At 44.4% G+C, this 16,988-nt stretch overlaps 1 protein-coding gene across 4 annotated transcripts in view; it reads left to right on the plus strand.

Annotated features, from left to right (window-relative positions):
• TRAF3IP2 (TRAF3 interacting protein 2) overlaps positions 1-16,608 on the plus strand; it is a 28,070-nt gene extending 11,462 nt beyond the window's left edge. For 2 of the 4 annotated variants that reach the window (XM_049817868.1, XM_049817867.1), the window contains exons 5-11: positions 1,854-2,043; positions 4,299-4,474; positions 5,697-5,785; positions 7,595-7,663; positions 10,000-10,116; positions 11,302-11,376; positions 16,005-16,608. In XM_049817868.1, coding sequence (XP_049673825.1) covers positions 1,854-2,043; positions 4,299-4,474; positions 5,697-5,785; positions 7,595-7,663; positions 10,000-10,116; positions 11,302-11,376; positions 16,005-16,151 — 863 coding nt within the window. In that variant the 3' untranslated portion in view covers positions 16,152-16,608. The other 2 variants (XM_049817870.1, XM_049817871.1) reach the window with 2 other exon arrangements.
• The last annotated feature ends 380 nt before the right edge of the window (positions 16,609-16,988 follow it).

The following is a 16,988-nucleotide window of genomic DNA, read 5'->3' on the forward strand; positions in this document are numbered from 1 at the left end:
TAGGACATTTACTGAATGAGGCTATTTTGTTTTAAAGCAGGAACTCTGAAAGCCTTTCTTTAGAAAAATCACTACCGTTTCAACCACATCCAGAGGGCAAAAAGAATAAAATAAACTCAGATGGCTGGAGCAGATTTGGTCAGGACCAAGAAGCTGGCAACTGTACTCCTGTTTCTCACACGCCTGGTACAGCGTAAATCACCTCCTGACAGCTCCTTGCGTTTCAGATAATTGTTGGGCAGTGGCAACCCACAACAAAGCTCTGCAGTTTGTGTGTTGCAACACGCCTCTCCTGGGGAACAGCAATTGTGCCCGTAGGCTCTAAGCTGGCTCCGGACACCTGCTATTTGAGATACAACAGCAAAACTGCTTCTGAAGTCAAAGAAATCCTCGCAGCAATGCTACGTGCCCAGGGACCATTATTTCAGATATTTATATATGGGAGCTGTTGGTGTGTGCAGGCATGCATGCCTGGCCATACTGTGCTTCTGAATGGCAGTGGTTGCACCCGATAAAATACTGTAGCATCAGATAGATCCAAAGGAAGCTGGTGAACCATTGGCCTAAAAACCTGTAAACCAAACTGAATCTCCGAGAGCCCAGCCACCTTCCCCAGAGCTGGTCACGAGGAACCATATTTACTTTCAATTTTGTTCTCCCAGCCTCTTTCACCCTGTCCTGTTGCAAATAGTTAAGAGGGGGAGCAGGAAAATCTCCTAAAACAATCTCAACAAATTCGTTAGGAATCTCTTTGCAACTCTGGGGTTAGTTGGATTTTTTTTTAAAGTATTGGCTCCTGGAATTGGACTATTTCATCAAAGCTTTGTCATCTTTCTTTTTTTTCATCCCCTTTAAAAAAAAATTTTAGTCCTCATGGCTGCTATGAAAATGAAAGCACTACCCCAAAATAGCTAAAAGGATTTAAAAAAACCAGTCTAGGGGGGGAAAAGGAAGAGTGTTTGAGTACTGCAGCTTTCAGAGCCGGCTCATAACACCGTAATCATGCAGCGCTAATAAGCCCTACCAGGCTGGACTTTGATCTGCGCACAGCAGCTTGAAAGTGCACAGAGCTGCTGCCTAATGAACACTGCAAGCAGAAAGACTGAAAAAAAAGAAAAATAGTTTTCTCCATTTGAGAAACAAACGGCTTACATATTGCTTTCTCTTTCAGTTTATGCCAACAGTTCCACCGTACATTAGTTATTAAACAGTATTACATGTGTGCGGCCAGCAACAGTAAGGTTTTTCAGAATTACTTAAGCAAAACTGTAACTTTGGTCTTCCCCTACAGCCTCCTGGATAGCAACAGGAGCAGCAGCAAGGCCTTAAAAGGTCACTTAGGCAGAAAATTCATACAGGGTGAAGTAACAAACCAAGAGATTATTTTTTCTCTTTTCATTTACAATAATCACAGTCTGTTTAGCCTTAGTGTTGCAAACTGATTTGTTCCAGGATTTTGCATCTGCTTTCATGAGAACGTTGGGATGATTCATTTTCGCAAGTTATTGCCAAAAAGAAATTAAAAAAAAAACACCCAACCACCAAAAAACACTGAAGCATGGTAAGTGCAGGGACAAAGCAGCCCTGAATGTTTAACTGTCAGTTGTCCCAACAGCCCAGCCCAGGGCAGGAATCTGAGCCGTGCCGTATATGAATTGGAAATAGGAAACTTCAGACTGTAAAATGTTCCTTAATCTGGGTTCTTTCAGACCAAGATACCTGCAAAAGCCTCCAAACTGCTCAGTTTCCCAAGACATGAAGGAGGACGTGCCTGGAAAGGATTAAACACAAACTGAGGCAAAAATGTATTGGCTGAACTGATGGTTGCTGCCTTTATTTTCTCACCCTCCCAGATGGCAGAGCTCCTTACCAACATTTTGCACATACGTCGCAACTGTTTCCTCCTGTTCCTGGACCTTGCATGAGAGTTATCCACCCGGCCCAGCAAGTCATCCCAAATTACTCAAACCTTCGTGCTCCCAAGGGCACCGGAGACCGACCACCCCAGAGGACGTGCTCCTCCCCTGGTCCTCCTCGATTCCCGTAAGTACGCCTCGGGGGGGTGAGTTGTGCGCGGTAGAAGCTCCTCTGATCTGATTTTGTGGGCTTTCAACCAATAATTCTGAAGCCTTGTAATGTTAGCGTGCCTGGGCTGCAGGGGTACATGTGAGATGCTGGATAGTTTTCTTTATTTGCTACTTTACACCCAACAGGGGCCTGACCTTACCCTAGAGAACTTCAAAGCCGGATACCTGATATGTTGTTACAGCGCACCCTGAAAAGCATGCATTAAGGAAGATAAACGCTTGAAGGTTAAAGGGATGAGGGGTTGAAAAATATCTTAGCTGAAACCTTAGAGCTCTCCTGCTCGAGAGCAAAGGTCAATTTGGTGGCTCACTGCGGTCTTCAGCTTTACACTGTACCAGCCTGGGATGCCTCAATCACTGGCTTCAGTCATTTCTTTCTTATCTCTTACATAGTGCAGAGAAAAAGGGAGGAAATCTTGTCCATTGCTGATACATCTCTACCTTGCAGTTTGCAGCCTTTTCTATGATTTTTCATGTAGTAATAAACCACCCTGTCTAGCACTTCTCATCCAGGGCTTTTTGACTCATTTTCAAATATTAACTTACCAGGCTTTATATCTCCCTCCTTGTAAGGATGTCATTAACAGATGGGAAATACTATGCATGCAGGGTTTTCTCCAGACTCAGCTACTTGAAGACAAATTGAAGCTTCAGGTATCGAGGACATCTGAAATCAGACCATTTTTATTTCAGTGCCACAGTACTTTCAGAGGCGCTAAACTTACAGGTATCCGTGTTTGAAAATGTCCACTTACGTGACATGGTCTTGGAAGAAAACTGGCTGAATAGGTGGGACAAAAGAGGACAAACGGCTGAAATACCACACTGCTCTGGCCTGCAAAAAGTTAGGGGCTGTGACAAAAAAGTGACAGCAAGATAAGGCAGTACTTGCAGTAGAGATAATAGCACTGAAAAGTTTGTCTGAAAATGTAAAAATACTGAGGAATAGTGGGTATCCTTTGGAGTAGTAAAATTTAAAAACAGACTCCTAATTTTTGGCGCATTTGTTAGATAAGGTGAAGTTTGGGGAAGATCTGTAAATTAGCCATAGGGTAGTTTTTTGTGGCCGTTTATGAGGTACTTGTTGCTTTTCTTGGTATTTTCTTCTGCTAAAAGAAATCCATAATATGTGGGGTCTGTCCTGCGGCTGCGTGGCTGGTGTTTGAATGCTGATTCCAGGAACGGCAGTTATATGTTGGTAATATTTGCCTATAGAGTATTTTGTAACAGAAAACATCTGTACCGAAATGAATAAACCAAATCTTAATGTGACAACAGAAAACATGCTGTGACCAGCCTGTCATCATTCATTTAAGGAAGGCAAAGAAAAAAAAGAGAGTGGGCTTGATTGACTAAACATCACTGCTCTGTGGGGAAAAGCTCTCAGAGAAACCTAACACTCGTCCAACAGATTCAACCCAGCAGCTTCAAAGCACACCTCACGTAAAAATCTCTATAGATTTCCCTTCCTATTGACTTAAACTGTGAAGCCAAAGTGTAGTGGGATGAGAACTGCTAAGCTTCCTAAAATCATCCTTTTCTGTTTGTTACAATGGAGAAGATGTTAGGCAAAGTTATTGCAGGTCTGGAGCACAGATCCCTGACATGAGAAACCCTCATTGCGTCTCCTGTTGCTGGTCAAGAAATGAGCTTTGTTCCTTTTAGCAAAACTCTTGAGTTTTGCGCAAAACTGGAGATGCTCCAAGCTGTGCCCGAGCTGGAGGTGGACTGTCCTTGTACCCCCATTTTTCCCAATCCCCACCTTGCGCTGTGCCCCCTGTGCTGCACAGGACATTCTGAGAGGACCTGAGGTGCGATGAAGCACCCTTGAGATAATGGAAAGAGGTTACCCAAGTGCCACCCTGCTCCCATACGTGCGTAACAACATCCATGACATTTCTCACTCAGAAACAGCCTTGGCTTCTGCTAATTGCAAACATAACAGCTTTCAGCTAAGAGGTGCATTTACTTCCTGTGGCTAGTGCTGCTCCTGCAATAAACTGCTTGTTGTGGCAGACTGTCACCAAGGTATCATCTGTTCAAAAGATGCTGTAATAACTAAGTAGAAATGCTGAGCTAAGCATTTCTACAAGAACTTTTCCTAGCTAATACGCAGATAAAGTTCTTTTAGCATGCTATTAAAAGAAAGAAAAAATCTGAATTTGACCTGAAAATAAATATTTTTTAAATGTTCGCTTGCTTTTTTTGTAGAAACCAGCTATACAACCAGCTACCTAATGGTCAGCTGCCCCCCAAGGCATGCGGCCCAGATGAAGCATGCTGTTGCCCTTCTGACAATTCGCCATCTCCAGCTGCCGTCCCGAGACCTCTCAGTAACCCTGCAGCCAAGGGAACTCTGAGAACCAGCAATTTGCCGGAGGAGTTGCGTAAGTGGTTAGCAAATTTGTTCTGTGCAAGATTTTACAAAGCAGCCTGACAGCTTTAGGTGGGAAAGCTCCGGGGGGGAGAGGGCAGGGGGAACAACATTAAGACACAAAGACAACAAGAAAAGAAAATACTGAGTGTCATCACATCTGTAGGGTGTGAGCATTTGTGTTTAGTGGGATGGAATTATCCCCTTGAATCCTGAAAACATAATTGTCATTAATTATTTGTTATTTTGTTTACAAAAAATAAATACTGTTTAGATTGCTTTGGTACTTCTTGCTAAACAGGATGTCCCTTTGAGGCAGAGGCACTGAAGCTTACAGTAAAAGACTAATAACAAACAAAGCCCTAGGGATAAAGTGTTTCTGCCCGTCCCAAACCAGACAAATATGTCGAGTCTCAACCTCAGTTTCTCCCTGACCCGGTGAGTGGAGAGGACTTTGGGCCGGGAGCCCACGCAGAGGGCTGAGGGCAGCCCAGGCGCTGGCTGAGGTGCTTCCCCTGCCACCAGCCCCTGAAACGCTTTCACCCTTCAACTCTTACGGGAAAGTAAGGTTTCAGAAAACTGGCTTCCTTCTTAATGCCATGCTGGCTAGCAGGTGAGACACACCATTGCTAAGAACCCTCCACATCTCTCCTGAGTTTTGGATTTCATTTTGCACATCACCTTTCAAATCCAGAGACTTGCATCTCTCTGGCCTGTAGGAGTAAGTTATGACACCGGATACCACTCTTGGCTAGTCCCTACTTTATCAGTTAGTGTGTCCTAGATACAGGAATTACTGGATAAAACTGTGTCATTTGTGATACATGCACAGCTGGATTAGATTAGCCAGCTGGCTCACCCTGACCTGCAAACCCATGATTCTTTGGTTAGTAAGAAAACTCCTTCCACGATGGGAAGGACAGCTGAGAACATTGCTGTCATCAGCCATCCTGCCTGCCTGCACAGGAGGTTAATGCTGCTCTAAGGTGAGGCAAGTACGGCCTGTGAGGGTTCCTCCAGTTCTCAGTCAGATCGGTGAGGTCTGGAGGAAAGCCGTGAGGGGTTTGAGTTCAACACCAAGCCACTGCACTTTCCTGCATCCATTTTGTAAATAATCCGAAGAGACGTAGGTGAGCGGAACCTGCAGCATGGTGGAAAAGGAGGGCTGCGAAAGTCTCACCCTCCGAATGGTGTGTTTTAATGCATCACATATTCATATGGACACTCTCTTCTAGGCAAGGTCTTTATAACCTATTCGGTGGATGCAGCGGTGGAGGTCATGAAATTTGTGAACTTCCTGCTTGTAAATGGCTTTCAAACTGCTGTAAGTATTCCTTCCGGAGAAAATTACTTTCGACCAAGAGAGAGAAGAGGCAATTTTTTAAAAAGCACAGGCGATACACTGTCCATTTAAATGTTTTTCTGTTTATCATCACATTTTGTAGGTTAAAGAAGATACAAATAGAACGAACTAGCCTTGGCTTAAAAACTGTAACTTATATGATTTGCCTTTTTGTTTGCTCATATTTTAACTGAATTTCATGCTTTGAAATGTGTTTTAATAATGACCCTGGAAAATTTCATTTCGTGACACCAGATACCAGATGGGCAATAGTATGAGGTTTTGTGAGCTATTCCATTAACTTTGTCTCATATTTGATCTGTAATATCAATATTAAAAAAGGTCAGTTTTCATGTTCATCCCATCCCAGCTTTTTTTCTGCGATGCTATTACATCGTTGGATCTTCAGATGCGAATACCTTTCTGCTAAAAAATCATCTAAAATCAGTGTATTTCACACAGCTTAATGAAACAGCCCATCTCATGGTTTCATTTGCTTTGTTACAGTTTTAAAAGGGATTCTAAAATCACTGGCCTGAAAAGGTCTGTGTCCTACCGTCTAATCCCATAAGCCATCCAGATTTTCATTTAACTTCTCATGAGTTTGCTTCATCATAACATCCTTCTCTAAGGGAACCATCCACAGAGGCTCTAGGATTCAGTGTTCAACAAAATCTTGATTCATATTTTCTTATTTCAAGTGCATATGCTATCTGACCCCTCAACCTTCACTCTTTGGCTTCAATTCAGGAAAGCATTTGAGTAAGTGGCTATCATTAAACTGAATGAGACTCAGTGGGGGGCTTTGCACACGCTTATTTATTTTCATGAATCAAAGATTTTTTCGAGAGACTGCAATTATACTTCTATCCAGCAGTTCTGTACTATGACCAATTCATAAGAAAGCTTTGGGCACCATAGCGGTATGGAGTAGAAGGCTTGTTAATGGCACCTTTGCTGGACAAGCAATTCTTGGAGCCTGCTGCAGCATAATAAAAATACAGCAAAATGGCCCCAAAGCAGGGAAACAAATATTCTCTCTACTTTCAAAAGGGGAAAAAGAAAGACTTGAGAGCAGAACATGACTCTTTTATCAAAAGGTTGGAGAAGGTAATACTTACTCCTTGGTCACAGTCATTGATTGCCAGTTTCTGGGCTTACTGAGTGTGCAGGGAACTGAGTGGTGTTGGTCGTATTCAGTCCTCTGAAGTCATCCACCTCTCTGCTGTCGCTGAAGTCTGGGTTACTGCATCCAGTATCAGTAACCTGGTTGACTTCCCACCACACACCCTGAAAATTTAGTTCAATATGAAGCTAAAACTTGACACTGAGTATATAACCTTGCAGCCAGAAAATAGTGGACATTTGCAGCTACACAGATAGAAGAGGTGGGCAGCCATCCGCCTTCGTGAGGTGTTTAAAGAGGCAAAAAAGCCATTTTGCAAACTTCGCATATCTAACGTTCGCTGGCAGCGGCTGTTTCTTGTTCCGTTGAGCAAAAAATGCCTGGGGGTTGGGAGCTGGCAGGGCAGGGTGGCCGGCCGAACGGCCGGCTGCGCGGGAGCCCAGCAGTGTGCCTGCAGCAGCCCCGCTCCGCCTGCCTGGGGTGCCCGTCCTGCTTGACTCCGGACTGCAGGGACAGGGGAGAAGTTGTGCGTGCACACATTTCTTTCCTAAGGGAATTAGGCATACATGTTAGAAACTAGGGAGAAGAGCAGGTGCCTTTTCAGTGCCACCAAATGGGGAGGAAAGGTGAAAGGATGCTCACCACAGGTTTTCATTCTCTTGCAGATTGATATATTTGAAGACACGGTACGAGGTATTGACATCATTAAGTGGATGGAGCGCTACCTAGGTGATGTATGTAAAGGCAATTTAACCTTGTTCATGGCAGAGGTGACCTGAGGAAAATGGTTGAATTATTCTAATAGTAACAGGAGCAGAATCAAAATGCAAGACCCTACTATCGTCTTCCCTGCCCATACACAAATGGCAGAGGCCTTGCAGAGAGAGCATAGGCAAATCTCACTCACTTCCGTATCTTATGGTCCCAAAGCTCTTTCTTTAAGAAATGAAGTGCTAATCCTGGCATTCCTGCCAAATTCCAATGCTGGCTGTTACAGTCAGGCTGAAGCTGCCATTGGACCGGTTGCTCCTCCATCTCATTTTTAAACAGTGGGGTTTAGCTGTGCTTGGTTAAAATGATATCTGGTTTTCATCCCAGGCTGCATAGTAGTGGCTAATGTTCATTCTGCTTCTCACCTGTAGATTTTACGTTGCTATCTAAAACACTAAAGGGTTCTGCTGGATAAACCATCTTATAGGTAAACTGGAAATTGGTGTTCTGTTAGCCAAATGATAGATTTGCTTTCATCAGTGTGTATCTATCTAAGCAGTAAAACAGAGATTTATGTTGCTGCCAGCACAGCCCCCCGCAGCAACAACTTCCTCTGAAGTTCAGCTGAGCAGTGAGTGCACATCTCCTTCAGGATCACGCCAAGTGGTCCCATTACCCCAGCACAGCTGGACACAAACTGGCAATTCTGTCTCTCGGCACATGCCATCATGGGGTGGCTTCCTTTGATTTGTGCCTTGCTGGGTAGCCGCCGGGCCTCTGAGTCACTCTGGGCAGATCTCCGTGGCTTGGGAACAGGATGACAAAGTGGTGGGCTCTCCCCCACCTGAGCAAGGAAGCTCAACCACCCGAGACAGCAGTACCCAGGTTTCCTAAAGGTGTCCAGCAGGACACCTTGGCTCAGGTGCACTACCACGCAGGCACGGTACCACTGCATGCGGAGCAAGCTTGGGGCCTCTGTTGCGGCCATGCAGTTATCCCTTCTGGAACTTTCATCAGGGCAAATTAGGCTTGGGCTCTCTATGTGCAATGGAGGTACTGAAATCAGAAGCCAGGGTGAATTTGCTTTTGCCAAAAACATCATTATCACTTAAAACGCAACCTGACAGATCTCCTTTGGGACTCCTGCACGGTCAGTAGGAGAGACCAATGTGTGCAGGGAGCAATTCCGTGCCTCCATACGAGGATCCTTCTCTGACTGCCCGCCCCAGAAATGTTTGTTTTCCTCCATTGACTGTAGAGGCAGTTTCTAACTTCAAAACCTTTATATGTATGAGGAAGAAGGGACTGCTTGGACACAAGCAGGGGGATGTGTGCAACCGGGCATGTCTCTGCAAACCCTCAACATCTGTAAGTGCTTACATACATGTCAGGCACAAGCAAAAGTAATTCTGGAGTATGTTAAGTTGGTGTAAGGGATAATGGCTCCTTACCGTATTTGACCCTGTGGTGGGGCAAATTCCCTTGATATTGCACAGAAGGAAAGAGTTAATTAGGTGCCAGTCTGACTATGAGGCACAGGCTTGGAAGCCTTACACAGCCTGATGTGGCGGGGATGAAAGACAGGCCCTAGGTAAACACAAGTAGGAGGCTTTCATCTGCTGAGCCTCTTCACCGGCCCACCATTAAGGAGGAGAGATGTTTCCCAGATATGAAGGATGGCCCCTCTGTGGAAACCTGAGCTCAGTGGGGGCCTGGGATTAAACAGGTCGCAGGCAGGATCCGGGCTGTCCCGGCAAGGCGAGGAGCCTTGCCCTCAGCCCGCTGCGGCAAGGTGGGACGAAGCTGCTAGGTAACCCTAAACCTGCCCAGGCCATCCCGCAGCAGCCCACCCCTCTGCACAGCCACCTCTCTGCACACTTCGCTGCTAAGCTCAGCAAGAAAAGTTGTCATTTTTGTTGCGGAGAGCCCTAGATGCAGCTTCCATAGACAGCTGCCTTTAGTGGCTTTGTGCGTAAAAAGCCATAGATGGTTAAATAGATGCACTTTTACATAAGCTGTTGAAAAATATTTAGGTCTGAATTTGAAGATAAAACTTTCCTGTGTATGTACATAGACACTGATAAAAAGTAGCTTTTTATTACAGGGATTCCAACTGTAAACTGGTAGCTGCTAATATATCTCTTGACATTTAGAATTTCTATATTATGAGATCTCGAGAAATAATGAGGAGAACGAGTGTACGAGCTTCTCCTGTATTTCCTGCCAGAATGAATGAGATCCTCTCGTGTTTGCCAAGAACATAAAGATCACTTAAAACACAAACTGGCAGATTTCCGATCTGCCTCTACCAAACACACTGCGTTTCCCAATTTCATAAAAGTGCTTTTCTCCCTAACAGAAGACAGTGATGATAATCATAGCAATCAGTCCAAAATACAAACAGGATGTGGAAGGGGCTGAATCCCAGCTGGACAGGGATGAACATGGCTTACATACTAAATACATCCACAGGATGGTAAGCAAGGACATGCATTTGCTGTTTTACAAAGACTCTGTCTCTTCTTCTCAAAAGACAAATCTGTCTCCAAATGGCAGGTTCTTTGCTTTGTTTTCCCTAATCCCCATAGTTAAACACCCCCCTTTGGAATTCATTAATCCTCCCTCTCATCAGCTCCGTATGCTCATTAACATCTGCTAAGAGGTTCAAGGAAGAAAAGTCCTATTAAACATGCTCATCTTGTTTCTCCATATTCTTTATTGTTCACTTTTTCTTTCCCGCCTTCACCTTCTTGAGCCATTGTTGCCCTGCCGTATAGCCCTGAGCACAATCTTATCTAACAGTGCCTGACCTTCCTCCCTATAAACCAGCCCCTATCACTTCGGCTATCCTGTAACTGAGGTCTTTTTTTGGGCAGCAGTAAAGCTGGCTGAAAGGTGGAATTGCAAAGCGAAGGCCAGAGCTGCAAAGAGTAGGGGCTCCTGGGGAGTGCAGGGTGGCAGGAGACCGGGGGGGGTCACAGATGCCCATCTCTGCAGCCTGTCACGGGATGGACATTTAGCCCAGAAGAGTCCACAGAGCTGTGAAGCTCATCCTTTCTCCCTCAGTTTGCAGTTTGCTGCTTTTCTCAACCTATAACCCATCTGATTCCCCGGGTTGCTCCTGCAGTCAGACTTCCCAGAAGCTGTCACCAACGCATGAGCTCTCAGCAGCACTTTACTGTCCTTACCACCCCCAGGATGCCTGTGTCTGGGGACACGGGGGACAGGCTGGGTCCCAGCTTAGACACGGAGCTGGGACGTGGGCAACAGGCTGCGTCCTAGCTTGGACACAGAGCTGGCCTCCGGCTGAAATCTTTCACTCTGTTGGAGACTGAACAGGGTCCTTAGTCAAGTCAAGCTTCATCGGTTCTAGATGGATTTCATGGGATTGCAACTGCAGCTAAACCCGCGATTATTTCATACCACAGAACTAAATGCTCAAGAAATGTTGACGGATCTTTCCTGTACCCTTTCTGTAGTAATGAAGAATCAGATTAAGTGGCCAAAAAAAATGATACCGAGTCCACTAGCAATAGACCAAATCAGTTAACAGAAGAGCAGTTTAAGTAAGCGACAAATGTTTTTACGCATAGGATTCAGATGCATGTGAAGAAAAATTAACATGTCATTACAATAAATCTGGCAATTTGTTCTATTCTAGATGCAGATCGAGTTTATACAACAAGGAAGTATGAACTTCAGATTCATCCCCGTGCTTTTTCCAAATGCCAAAAAGGTAACATACATACATGCATATATACTTGTCACACGATTAAGCACATATTATTTTGATCACTGTGCACCAGATGAAATCTTAAAACCCCAGCTCTCAATTTCTTGGTTCTTAATATCCCACTAGTAATATTCCAAAGCTACATTTTACATTAAAAGTTTATAGTTCTATGTACATACAAATAAAAACCATTTCATCCACAATATAAATCAGCGCATAAATGTATTTCTGATGATGAATGTACAACTAAAACTCAAATTGTCTTGAGCATTGAAAGAATTTAAATGGAGAGAGACAATCTATCCAGCAAGCATGCTTTTTATATTAACCCTTTTATAATTTTCTCCAGATGTAATGCTGATGAGTGAGATGGGAGAGATTTATGACTGATGTGAAGTGAGGATCTGGAAGAGGGTGGGTTGAGAATACAAAAATAAAGAGGATAATAAATATTAAAGTACTAGGCCATTGCTTGAACTTTGATGGGCCCATCAAAGGCAAACTATAAGGTTTTTTAGGACTTGCAATTTCATCTGCCCTCCTTATTGGTTTTGAAGATTCATTTGAGAATAAGTAATGCAACAGATTCCCATCTCTTCTTCCTCACTCTGAGAGAATCTCTTGGATTTTTACAAGGCCAGAAAAGTTAAACAGCTTCAGTTATACTTGAGAAATTGCATTCTTCCCCAAACATAGAGTGGATGTGTTGTATACATGTTCACTTTTCGTTGCTAGATGCACCGTTGGGTAGCTGTCATGTTACCCCTAGGTACAGCTGCATTTTGGAAAAGTACGGAAAGATTCTTTCTATTTCTTTAGGTGCCCAAATTTTGGAACGCGGGTCAAAATTTAAACAATGTTATCAATGACTGTAGGGCTGTGAAGTTCCACTGCACTTGTGGATTTTAGTGTAACAACGTTCTTTATTTAAGCACTGATTTAATATAAGCTCAGAAATTTGAAATTATGTCCCTGGCTTTGTAAAATTATGTGAGGTCCTCTGGAATGAGCAGCACCTCTGGTATTCCATGTCATTCAGCTCCCTTCCCGAACGATCTCAGTCTGGTATTTGCCTTAAGTGTGACAAGCTGGGAGGCGGCCCTGGTGGGAATTGGGCAGACCAAAGGCAGGGAACTGGTCAGCTTTTTCAGTCAGTCTTTGCAGCTTGGTCTGGGGGGAAAGGGCAGGACTGCTCCTGACCTTGGGGACTCCTCGAGTGCCTGCTACATGAACCGACCATACAGCCTGGCCACTCGGCACCTTAAGGGTTGCAGAGAGAAGTGGCCCAGCAGGCACTACAGCTGCCTTTGGGCTTTGAGGCAGACACAAGAACAATACACTTACGTTAATTTTGGCTGCACTTTACGTATCAGAAGACTATTTAGCATATAGCGGCGGTTCTCTCAGACAGTGATCTATAAGGAATTTCCAGGGTTGGTTTATTCAGCTGCTGCTATCAAAGCATCAGGCTCCAGGCAGCCTTCCTGCCCATCCTCTGTAGTCCACATCACCCTTCAGTTTTTCAAGAGGTGCCTTTCCCATCTAAGTTATGCAGATCAGCATTTTCTATTGCCATTGCTTTGCTCTCTTTCTCCACACATTTCTTTGGTACATCATCTACCTTCACCTAACTAGTTAAATGATAATATAATTGAGGACATCATGGGTAGAAGGAGAGCATCAGAGCCTGAACAAATTGCAGTAATGAAGTCTGTGGGCAAAGCAAGGTACCTGAAAAATGCCACATCTGTATACAATTGGATGATACTGGTGGGCAAATTACTTTCGTTTTGTCTTTTTTGTACTGTCCTTTACATGTTCAAGTACTACTGTAGCTGACTGGAAAAGAGCAGGAAAGCAAAGCTTGGAAGGTTTCATCTGGGGACGGGGCTATTATATGAGTTAATCTCATACGAAGCACATCATAAAACACTGCTGGTATGTGAAAGTTAGTCAGCCTCCAACAGGAAGGGATCTATGTGATCCAAAGAGCATTCATTAGGAAATTGAATAATGAGGGGGAAAAGCACAACACACAGTTAAGGTGGAACTGGTATTTTCAGCTTCCCATCGTACACTGCTAAAGGAAACCTGGGTCTCGCTGGTTCAAGGCTTGCTTCAAGCCAAACCACAGAAATGTGTCCTCCTGACCTGGTCACCCCATGACCAAAGCATTAAGCCTGATTGCCCCACGCTGGGGGCTCTCTCTGGCAGAGGGGCAGCAGACGGCGGGGTGAGGTGAGCAGGGTCGGTGCCGGAGAAGCCAGGAGAGCTCAAACCGTGCTCCGCCGACACAGCCCTGAACACACAGCCCTGCCCTCTGCCCTCTTCCTACCAGTTTGATCCTCAGAGTTACCAAATACTCTCTGTGGTGTAGAGAGAATTTCCTCTTGGCTTACGTATACACAGCTGAATAAAAAAAACATTAAAAGGGCGGTAACCATTTTCCCATTACCCCCACCCACAATGACAGCTAGTGTTGCATGGCAAAGAAAAGCCCCCTTCTCACTTTCTCTGCTCTCTTTCTGGATCAAAATAGCAGCTATAGTTACCCCTTTACACCTACACACCTCCCTCAGGTTGAAATTCTTGCCAGAGTTGATAAGCATGCAGGTGGTTTTCGCACTGAGTTCATTATAAAGGATATTAAATGAAATTGGCCACAGGAGCAGTTCTGGAAGAAAGGAGCAGAGCCTTTCCCTGGATGTATAGTGCCTCTCTCATTATATTCCCACTTGCTGGTTTCTTACCTACTATACATTTCTCACACTAATTTCCATCTTTTCAAGCTTAACTAATGATTTCCCATGTGGACCAATATCAAATGCTTTACTGAAGTCCAGACCGACTATGCCTACTGCATTTCCTTCCTCCAAAAAATGTAGTTTCTTATCAAAGACAGAGAGACAGCTCATTTGGTAAACCCTTGCTGTATTTCATTGCATTTCCTTCTATAGCTCTTAACAAGATTTAGTAAAGAAACAAATTTTACATAATAAGAGTGTGCACGTAAACATAATTATCTTTGTGTCTCCCAGTAATGTTTGAATCTCCTGGCCAATTTCAAACAGCTTTGTCAAAGGAGTAACGTTCACAAAGATTAAAATCCATTCCTGTGCAAAAACAGATTCGCAGGTGGAGGCAAGAAATGTTACTTCATGCTCCTACCAAAGGGAACACTGCAGGATCTTACCCTTGTTGGGCAGTGAGGTGTTCACCTGGAAGAACCGCTTTGCAGAGATGGTTGACCAAAGCCTATACTTTCTCAGTCACTGGAGAAAGAGGAAAGCCAGGCTTGATAGATACCTCTGCCACTCACCAAGCTGCTTGTGCAGAAGCCTAGGTGAGGTCAGACTAATGGGCCTGTAGGTGCCTGTGTGACTTACCTCCTTCTTCTTACACAAAAATCGTACAGATCTAACAAAGTGGTTGCATCAATTAACACAAACTGCTCCCTGCGCAGTGGAAATGATGCAGCCTCATTCCTACGGCTGTACAGGCCAAGGAAAAGACAGCCAATTTGAGAAGCATGAGGCTTTGGAATGAAAGATTTGGACTGCAGCTAGGCTGTTTGCTGGCAGGCAGGACGTGTGCTGCCCCTGCCAGGGCATCCCCTGGCGAGGAGCCAGAGACGGGGTCCACGCCAGCAGCTTTTTTGCTCTGTCCTCTTGGAGCTAGCTCCACTCGCTTGACAGGGGTTGTGCTGCTCCTAACAGGGGCCACCTTGGGAGAATACTGCCCTGCTAAATAAGCTCTCCAAAAAGAAATCTCCACCTTCACGGTGGACATGAGCTGGTTTTGATCAAGGATCAGTCTTTCACCCTCTTAATGAGTGGTATAATAGCCCTTCACTGCTACACATCCAGGCTGTCCACACGGAAAACTCCCAAGGCTGTGGAGACACGGGAACGTGAGGTCTGAGCAGGCTCCTCTCCATCAGCCCACTGTCACTGTCCAGGGGCAAGGTGATCATTGTGTTAATGGACATAGCCAACCCCTCTGAAAGGCTGCATCTTTCCCAGGATGCAGGGAGTGGTGGAGGTTTGACCCTGCTAATCTGGAGATGCATTAGCCTCTCCTCGAGCTCAGCATTGGCCTCAACTGCCTGCTGAGGAGGTGGCCAGAGGACACCACACTTGGTGAACTAAGGTGCAAGGGGAGGGGGAAGAAGGCTACCAGGATAAGAAATGCTCCCCTGGGGTCCTGCTCTTTCCCTATTGATTCTCATCTCAAGCTTGAACATGTTGTGTAGATCCTTCAGCAGCTACTCAAGTGGCAGCCTTTCCCTGGTAGGGGCACTGAAATGCCTCCCTTCTCTTCTCAATGTTTATTTTCACAAGCCTTTAGATGCCTGTCATTGAGATCAGATTGCCTTTGAAACGTGGTGAAATAAGCCAATGTGATGGCAGAAAAGAAAGAGAGACAGGCAAGCTGTGAGATCACACGAAGTTCATTTATTTAGGAACCCAAATACAATTCTGAAGCCAAATTAAAATTTCTTGTTGTTATGGGAAGCGCCTAGAACAGACAAAATGAAATCTTGCTTGGCAGAGTCTGATGGAATCTGCAAGGTTCTGGTACAGATTCAGGAGGATTTATGGGATTTTGCTTTTTTTCCATTTGTTTTTCAGGAACACGTGCCTACCTGGCTGCAGAACACTCACATTTATAACTGGCCAAAGAATAAGAAGAACATCCTTTTGCGGTTACTGAGGGAGGAGGAATACGTTGCTCCTCCAGTAGGACCTTTACCAACACTCCAGGTTGTGCCATTATGAACGTTATTACTTACAGTGCACGACAAGCAGTTGTTAAAGGGTTGTTCTTGGCAGAGAGCCAAGGCTCTTCCAGATGGCTCTTTTTGATGACAGAAGACACTCTTTCTGCAAAAGGAATTGGTTGTCTTGGGTAACTCAGGCTCGACTTGTTCTCTACCATGTTAAACATCTACTTCTGAAGCTGATGGGACAGAACTCTTTTCTCTAGATTTTTAAATAAGCTGCAAATGGAAAGAATGCCCAGTTTTATTTTAACATCTGTTTTTAACATATTCCTTTATTAGTTGATATAGCAAACAAATACCAGAAATAATGTTGCAATAAGTGTAAAATAAAAATTACATCCTCCTTTTTGCTCAGGGTTTCTTTAAAGATATTCCTGCCTTGTATAGCATTATCAAACAGTTAATTTGTATAAACACTATTAAATATATTTGCCTTTTGTAAGGCAACCTTATATATTGCGTCAGCTTTTATTATTGCTGGGAACAACGGAGGAATGGTAACTGTTGGGTAATGCAAGTTTTCCTTAGCCTGTCTTGCATAAAGACACTGTCTTCAATTAGAGGACTCTCAGATCTGAAATCTCTGGAGTTCCATTTCCTTACAGCTTGGCCCCTAACACCTTCAGCATGTTGCAGCAACAGTTCACAAAAGGAGAGCTAAATGCATGACTATGTGTGTGCTGTCAGTACTGTGGAACGCTACAGCACTTTTTATAGCAGGCCTTTAGCTTCATTACTGCTCTTCGGCCATTATTTAAAACAGAGCATGTCAAAGGACAATTGGCATTTGGAAAGCCAGCGACTGTTAAGAGAAATAACATTGACTCCTACA

This window comes from Accipiter gentilis, chromosome 15 (genome assembly GCF_929443795.1).
Source record: "Accipiter gentilis chromosome 15, bAccGen1.1, whole genome shotgun sequence".
Classification (NCBI taxonomy): domain Eukaryota; kingdom Metazoa; phylum Chordata; class Aves; order Accipitriformes; family Accipitridae; genus Astur; species Astur gentilis.